Here is a 9123-nt window from a genome sequence, read left to right as displayed (position 1 = left end):
CAGAGATGATGACATGGACAGATGGAGCAGCTGGTGACACTGGACTCAGAGAGGAAGAGCGGCTGTGTGCTTATGGCTGGGGATTAGAGGGGGCGGGCCTGTGGGGTGTATCCTTTGGTTATTTGATGATGCATGGAGGGGACTGTGATCATTGCAATGAAATAAAATATGACAGGATGAATGTAAAACTGATGTTCTCCCATGTAAACCCACATAATTCACAATAAAAACTTAAAAAAAAAAAAAAAGAAAAGAAAGGAATGGATGCACTTTAATAATAGTGTTTGGGAAGAATATTACAAGTACCATGGAATGCCAGAAGAGCACATATATCTGTCTTGAAAGAAGTACAGCCAGAATGTGCTTAGAAGCTAGGATAGTGAGACTTCATCTCTGGTTCTTTGGACATGGTATCAGGAGGGATCAGTCCCTGCAGAAAGCCAACATTCTTTGCAAAGTGGAGTCAACTTAAAAAAGGAAGATCCCCACCAAGATGAAATGACACAATGGCAGCAACAATGGGCTCAAATATAACAACAGTTGTGAGGATGGTGCAGAACCAAATCATGTTTTGTTCTGCTGAATTGGGTTACTGAGTCAGAACTGACTCAAGGGCACCTAACAACATGTACTCTTCTGAATCTGGCTTGAATTTCTGGTCACTCCCTGTCAATGTACTATTGCAACTATATATTAATTATCTTCAGCAAAATTTTACTTGTGTGTGATATAATGATAAATAGAGAAAAGATTGAAGTTGTCAAGGATTTCATTTTATTTGGATCCACAATCAATGTCCCTGGAAACAGCAGTCAAGAAATCAAACAATTTATTGCAGTGTGCAAAAGGCCTCTTTTAAGTGTTACAAAGCAAAAATGTCACTTTCAGGACTAAGGTGCACCTGTTTTTATTTGCCTCATCTGCATGTGAAAGTTGAACAAGGCATAAAGAAGATCGTAGAAGAATAGATGAACTTGAGTTAGAGTGTTGGCGAAGCATATTGAATATACCGTGGATTGTCAGAGAATGAATACATCTGGCTTGAAAGAAAGAGAGCCAGAATGCTTCTTAGAACTGAGGATGGAGACACTTGGTCTCATGTACCCTGGAGGAATCACTCCCTGGAGAAAGACATCACACCTGGTAAAGTAGAGGGTTCACATAAAAGAATAAGACCCTTCATGAGATGGATTGACAGTGTCTGTAACAATGAATGGGCTCATGCATAACAACAATTCTGAGGATGGCACAGGATCAGGCAGTGTTTTGTTCTGTTGTGTATAGAGTTGCTATGAGTCTGAACCAACTCGACGGCACATAACGACAGCAAATGACAGACAAATAAATATGAATCTATATGCAGCTTAGTGTCTGGGACCGTATCTTCCTGGGTGCTACAAGGTGGAGTCTGATGAAAACATTTAGCCAAAAGATCATGTCAATCCATTTCCAAGATTAGTAGAATTCAGCAAACATTATTGAGAAAATGTAAACTGCGGTTTCATTGCCTCTGATAAATAGGTAGCTCAGTCACCAACTCTGTCCTGGGATCCTCAGGTAATTGTGGTTTTTATTTACCCAACTTATCAAAGAGCAGTAAATTTTTGTGTGATAAGAATTTATTACTTCCATTTTGTCCCTGCCACCATAAACCATATAGGATTACACGCAGGGTGTTAGGTCTGGATTAATGATCTCTAAAGCCTCTCCCAAGGAGCCTGGTAGCGTAGTGGTTACGAATCGGGCTGCGAACCTTAAGGTCAGTGGTTTGAAACTACCAGCCGCTCCGCGGGAGAAAGATGAGGCTTTCTACTCCCGTAAAGATTTACAGCCTCGGAAACCCTGTACAGGGTCGCTATGGGTCGGAACCGACTCGATGGCACTTAGCAACAACTTAACAACAACAACAAAGTTTCTTCCAAGGGGAGGTGGTGGGGAGTGGGGCAGGATTATAAAAAGCTTTGTGAAAGTATAGGAGAGGAATTCATCCAAAAAAAGATGTTTAGTCAGCAATTCCTGACCATTTCCTCATATTTAAACAATTTTAATTTAATAACTTTCTCTTATTTTTCCCCACAGGATGTTTCCCCACTTTCCATTGCCATAATGATAAAGGAAACAAAAAATATTTTTTGACCGTGAAACTAGAGTTTTGTGGCTTGGTGAATGCAAACAATATAACCCAGTAATAATGCCACAGTGGTAATGCTAAATGGAAAGTAACCAGATTGCATACAACATAATTCTGGTACTTAAAGAAAAGCTGCTCCTCATAGTGAGGCTGTGATGAAAAAGCTATAGAGTCTTGGAAGGGAACTTCTAAGCTGATCAAAACTCTGACAAGGATTCCAGACTCTTTCTGCATTATATCAAATACCCTGAAATTGAGGGGGAAATTTTGTTTTCTTGATTTCAGCTTATCTTAGATTTATCTGTCATAATGTGGGTTGTGTAAATATTTTAAGGTTGTTGATCAGTTGTTTGGAGCTCACAAAAGAAAGAATGAGAAATAGGTGTATATAGTTGGGAGAGAGAAGAAAGGGGAAATATTTAAGAAAGTAGAAGGCACCAAAATGATCTTCATGGTCATGGTAAGAGGAGGGAAGAAAGCTCTTGAAGAACAATGTTCAATACTTCAGATCCCTGTGCCAGCTTTAGCTCCAAGAGAGCACCGTTGACGCAAGCGGTCTACTGATTACCCAAATAGGAGACGGAGAGGGAAAGGTGAACAGTGAGCTCTGGGGTGGTGGAGGAGCTGAGGCTGAGGAAGGGATAGGACACGAAGTTCATAGTTGAGTGATAAGCCTAAAACAGTAAGTTTTAAAATTTCTAATCATCCTCTATGCTATAAAATAAGGAATAATATATACTTTCTGAGAATATTAAATGAACACCAGGACTACCCTTTCCGCATTAAGAGTGTTAATATGTTAGCACAGGACTTTAAATTTGATGTATGATGCTTCCAGGAATTAAATTAACACCTCGCTGAAGGTTTCAGTCATTCAGAAGCAAAAGATAGTCTGCTTTGGGGGTCCTCTGCTTACAGCTTTCCACTTCATGGGGTTTTGCAGGAAGCCAGGCTCTCATTTGCTCCTAGCTATCAGTCATCCCAAAGTGTAAAGAAGTGAAGTTGGTAGAGCAAAGATGCTACTACAAAGGACTCCTACTTTGTATTAAAATGGCAGATACGCGTTTCAGACCACTGGTGTTTCAGCTTGTCTTTGCTACTTATGGAGATTAAGGGCTGGCTTTAACCAAATACTTATTGCTATTGATTGGAAACACAGACTTACTCTTTTGAGAAAGCAACGTGGCAGAAGTTCGGGATTTTCTGTGCATTTTTCCAATTCTTTTAGAAAAGTCCTAGGGAAAAAGAAGTATAGTTGTGCATTGATTTTTTTTTAACATGTATAAAGTATTAAGTATTATTTCATAAGCTTTTAAAAGTATCTGGGAAAAAAATGTTCCGTTTTTATTGCTCTTGACTCATCTTCAAAACACTGATTTGGAAGAAAGCATATCTATTTTATTGCATTACCAGCATGACTTTGAAACCACCCACTAGTCAGGCATAAACTAGATATACTGACGCTTGCACTGCCGTTAATATTATTGTGAGCTTACTATGAACAAAGGACAAGCTAAGTGCTTTACAAACAATATCTCATTTAACTTCACCAAGCCCTGCAAGCTTCTGGTGGTTAGGTGCCATCCAGTGGTTCTGACTCATAGTAACCCTGTGTCCAACATAAAGAAACACTGATCTTGCTCCATCCTCACAATTGTTGTTACGTTTGAGTTCATTGTTGCTGCTACTGAGCCAATCCATCTCCTTGGGGGTCTTCCATTTTCTCACTGACCCTCCACTTTTCCAAGCATGATGTCTTTCCCTAGGGACTGGTGCCTCCTAGCAACATGTTCTAAGTAAGATACAAGTCTGGTATCCTCACTTCTAAGGAGTATTTGGACTGTACTCCTTCCAAAAAGTACATGGTACTTTCAATATTCTTCTTCAAAACTCTAATTCAAATGCATTGATTTTTCTACAGCCTTCTTTACTCATTGTCCAACTTTCACATGCACATGAGGTGATTGAAAATACCATGGCTTGAATCAGGCATATGTCAGTCCTCAAATGGACATCCTTGTTCTTTATCACTTTAAAAAGGTCTTTTGCAGCAGATTTGCCTAATGCAACATGTCATTTGATTTTTTGACTGTCACTTCCATAAATGCTATTGTGGATCCAAGCAAAATGAAGTCTTTGACAACATCAATCTTTTCTCTGTTTATCATGATGCTATTTATTGATCCAAATATTTATTGATCCCCATTTGTCATGATGTTATTTATTGGTTCTGCAGGCTAAGATTTTACAAATGTGAAACCTGAGACTCAAAGAGCCCGTATAACTTCTCCAGGAACATATATGTTAAAAGCATTAGAAATAGGATTTCCATTTCAATTTTGTGATTAATGGATGTGAGTTTAGGAAATAACTGTGCTTCAATTCACTAAGTAGTTTTCTTTTCCTCATTAGTGAGATACGAGGAATACTGGCCTTGCAGTGGTTAAGTGTTGTGAAAGGTCAGCAGTTTGAGTACATTAGCTGTTGAGTGTAAGAAAGATGTGGCAATGGACTTCTGTAAAGATTAAGTCTTGGAAACTTTATGAGTTCTATTCTATCCTACTTGAGCTATGGTGCTGGAGAAGAATATTGAAAGTACCATGGACTGTCAGAAGGACAAACAAATCTATGCTGGAAGAAGTGCAGCCAGAATGCTCTTTAGAAGCCAGGATGGTGAGACTTTGGCTCTCATACTTTGGACATGTTGTCAGGAGGGACCAGTCCCTGGAGAAGGACATCATGCTTGATAAAGTGGAGGGTCAGCAAAAAACAGGAAATCACCCCATTGAGATGGACTGGCACAGTGGTTGAAGCAATGGGTTCAAGCATAACAACAATTATCAGAATGGCACAGGACAGGGCTGTGTTTTATTCCGTGTGTATAGGGTCTTTATGAGTTGGAAGCAACTTGATGGCACCTAACAACAACATCTGTTCTGTGGTATTGTGAAAAGTTGGAATCAACTTAACAGCAATGAGTTTGGGTTGGAATGAGATGTGTGATGTGTGATCTTGGGGTCATCATAGGGGGTAAAGTAAATAAGCAAGCTGCAGTTTCTTTAGCAATAACACAAAACCATTGAAAGATGATTTTCAAAGTCACTTATTTTCTCTTCTAATTCTCTACAACTCAGTACCAAAGTAGCCCTGGGTTAAAGGGACAGCTTATTTGACTAATTAACACTTTCTAACATCCTAGTTTCCAGCATTACTCAAAGATAATAGGTAAATAAACCTGTGTGTCATCTTCATATTCTCAATGCAGAACAATGTCTGGCACAGAGAAAGGACTCAATAAATACTGAACATATGGACCAATGAAAGAACAGAAGATACACAAATGAACACAACATGAATGCGTGACTCCATTAATGTCTTTTCCTTTCTTCCTCAGTGATCCTGTGGAGTTTTCCCACTCCTTCTCATCCTCCAACCTAATTCAACCAAATCCACCGACTCTGTACCACTTGCTCCTGCCTAAGGTCTATGTACTTTCATCTCCAACTTCCACCAGCCTGATTTCTATCCTTCTCTTCCCTGATTTTCATTTTTCCTGATCATTTGGATTATTATATACCTGTTGTGAAATTCATGAAGTTCTCTAATATTCCCAAAGAGAAAGTCCTTGTTATTTTGAAGAACATCTGGAATCAGATGCCGTAGCCAAATAAAATCCATTGGCACGATATATCCCTGCAGAGGGTGGAAACAAGGTAGATTTAACAGATAGGAATATATGAGAGATTATCTGAATTAGCTCCTCCAGGAACCAAAACATTAATGAAATAATGGGGGAATACACATACATGTCTCCTGAAAGCCATTTAATCAGATCCTTTCTTTTGATGTAATTTCCCCTGTATTTCTATTCTCAAAAGGGGGCAATTCAATGGTTATATTTTCATAACCATTTTCACAGCAAAAGCAAATTAGAAAAAAAAAATTTTGTAACAAAAGTGTGAAAGAAAGGAACATAGCCAACTGTATGACCCAATGCAATGATCAGTATGTTTTATTATATTTCCTTAATGGATTTTTAAAAACTTATTTTCTGTGGATGTTATTACTATTTATATATAATTATATATTCTGTCTTTCCATATATATTTTAGGCTCAGCTTAAAATTTGATGTATATTGTTTTACATGCAAGCATTTTTATATCATAAGCATTTTTTATGTTGATACATAGTTAAAAGAATTACCTTTTGTATTTTAATGGTATTTCATTTAGTATATATATAATTCTTTATTTAAAAGCACCCAGTATTATTGGATATTTGAGTTGCTTCTGATATTTTGTTGTAAAAAAAGTTATAATAAATAACTGCATATAGTTTTTTTCTTTAAAACTATTTCCTTGGAAAAATTGTTGTTGTTTAGTGCCTTTGAGTTGGTTCCGACCCATAGTGACACTGTATAGTTTCCTAGGAGCAGTTGGTAAGCTTGAACTGCCGACCTTGCAGTTCAAACGGCTTTGCAGTCTGGCACATTAACTCACAGTGCCACATCATACAAATAGGGAAAAATTTTACTTAAAACAATGAGAAACGATCTCCTCTATTAAATTATCCTAAACATTTTAAGCTATAATAGCCATTGTTGTTGAGGACATAGTGAACATAAATGAGCTTTGCTGGTATCAATATGAATTAGAACAATCCTTTAGAAGCTATTTGGTTTCAGGGATCAAGAACGATAAGAGTCATACTTCTAATGAAGAGACAAAATGTATCACTATAAGACTTGAAGCCTTGGTGAGAATTCCAAAAAGAAATAAATGGCAACTATAAGTGTCTCTGGAGTCCTGGTGTGGTACTGTGAGTTAATGCACCAGACTGCAAAGCCTTTTGAACTGCAAGGTCGGTGGTTCAAGCTCACCAGCTGCTCCTCAGAAACCCTATACAGGGTCACTATGGGTTAGAACCGACTCGACGGCACTTCACAACAACAACAACAACAACAACATATGTGTATCTATGCAACAAAACTTCTCCAATTTGTCTCTATTCTTAACCTCCCCCCTCCACCCCATCTACTTACATCAATTATGCTGTTAATTTCTTTTATATAAATTTCTTCAGTCTCAAGTAATTCCCGTATAATGCGCCTGAATCACAGCAGCAAGAGGAAGAAGGGACAGGGAGGGGTGGCCAAGGTAAGGGTGGGAGAAAGAGAGAAAATGCTCTTTTAGAATTCTCTTAGAATAATGCTCACTGATAATAGTTCCTCTTAATAGCTCACCTACTTAGGTTCTGGTCGTTTTGCTATACTGAACACACTCTCAGAGACACACTGGAATCAAGATGAAATAGCAACGCTAGACGACTCATCCATTTGTGCAGCCAGTTATGGTCTGGGTGGATCATGTAGACTTGGAGTCCAGGACACATTTTAGAGTCACAAATATTAAGTTTTGATACTTGGTCAAGAAGGTCTTCTGACCCCTATATTGTACATGTAGATTCCTAGATTTTCTCATTACTTTTCTATTGCTCCATTCAGGTCTTAGATCCATGTATATGTATTTAGTTGCACATGGGATTAGATGGATACCAATCATGCTGTCTTCCTTTTGGTATTGGATACTTAACTGTGACCGCTTTTCCTAAACCCAAAGACATGAGCTTCTTTCTTCTTCCTATGAGGAAGGGAGGCAAGTAGAGGGTGTGGAGGCAGAATTTTAAGACAGCCCCTAAGATACCTGGCCCTTAGTATATACATATCTCTTCCCAGTAAGCACTAATTTGAGTGCTGCTGTGAAGGAATTTTTAATGTCCTAGTTAACCTTAAAATGGGTAGATTACCCTGGCTAGGTCTGTCCTAATCACATGAACTCTATAAATGTGAGTTCAGAGGTCAGAGTCAGAGAAGTCAGGAATATTTGAAGCATGAGAAGGATTCAATACAAGGGAGAGCCCACGTTGTTGTTTTTGGAGACGGAGGAGGCCACGTGACAAGGGATGTTGGCAGCCTCTGAGAGCTGAAAGGCCCCTGGCTTACAACCAGCTAGGACACAAAGATGTCAGTCCTACAATCACAAGGAATTGAATTCTGCCATATGAGCTTGATGAAGAACCCAACTCCAGACAACTGAGCTTGTCAACACACTGGCTTTAGTTTTGTGGGCATTGAACAGGAAACAAGGAACCCTGGTGGGACAGTGTGTTAGGTGTTGGGCAGCTAACTGAAAGGTTGGTGGTTTGAGCCCATCAGCTGCTCTGTGGGAGAAAGATGAGGCATCTGCTCCTGCCTCCGAAATCCTTTGGACCAGCCCCCTTATAGGGTCACTGTTAGTTGGAATTTACTAGATGGCAATGGGCTTGTGGGTTTTGAACAGAAACCCAGTCATACTGTGCCTGAACTCCTGTCCCAGGGAAATTGTAAAGTACTACATAGTGATATTCTAAGCATCTAATATTATGGTAATATGTTGTGCAGCAATAAAATGCTAATAGAGAGAAAGAGACCAGTGACAACAGATACCTCCAGACAATTTTCTTTCTCTCATCAGACTGTGTGACCACACTCATACTTCCTGGTAGGGTTCTGAGTAAATGACTGTGTAAATTTTCTTATGTGGAATTTACATTTATGAATTCCTGTGATCTATTGATATGTTATCTATTAAGCAGTAGCCTATCTCAGCAAAGGGTTTCTTTTTCTCTCAAAAAAACCCAGAACTATGCCAAAGAACAATGAATCCAACAATGAAAAATGTGTTAGTGACACAAAATAGGAAATTCACATAAATACAGACAAGGTCATTAATCTCACAGGAGAAACAAAGCTCCATTACATAAACATGAGTCCTGGTGTGGTGCTGTAGGATAAGCACTGGACTGCTAACCACAAAGCCAGTGGTTCAAACCCATCAGTTAGTTGTTCCTTGAAAACTCTGTACAGGGTTGCTATGAGTCGGACATGACTCGACAGTTCTTAGCAATAACATGCACGTAATTCTGCAAAGCCAAATTAAAAGGGAGTGACAGT

General features: G+C 38.8%; 1 protein-coding gene across 1 annotated transcript in view; it reads right to left on the bottom strand.

The window, feature by feature from the left end:
- The window catches only part of MCF2L2 (MCF.2 cell line derived transforming sequence-like 2), a 302889-nt gene that overhangs the window by 91376 nt on the left and 202390 nt on the right, over positions 1-9123 (bottom strand). The window contains exons 17-19 of the mRNA XM_006869837.1: positions 7174-7240; positions 5709-5824; positions 3297-3366 (exon numbers count right to left, since the gene is read on the bottom strand). Coding sequence (XP_006869899.1) covers positions 3297-3366; positions 5709-5824; positions 7174-7240 — 253 coding nt within the window. The remainder of the gene's footprint in view (positions 1-3296; positions 3367-5708; positions 5825-7173; positions 7241-9123) is intronic.

The sequence above is a fragment of the Chrysochloris asiatica genome, unplaced genomic scaffold, assembly GCF_000296735.1.
Source record: "Chrysochloris asiatica unplaced genomic scaffold, ChrAsi1.0 scaffold00135, whole genome shotgun sequence".
Classification (NCBI taxonomy): domain Eukaryota; kingdom Metazoa; phylum Chordata; class Mammalia; order Afrosoricida; family Chrysochloridae; genus Chrysochloris; species Chrysochloris asiatica.
Note: the sequence above shows the minus strand (reverse complement) of the source record. Positions and strands in the feature narration are given on the sequence as shown.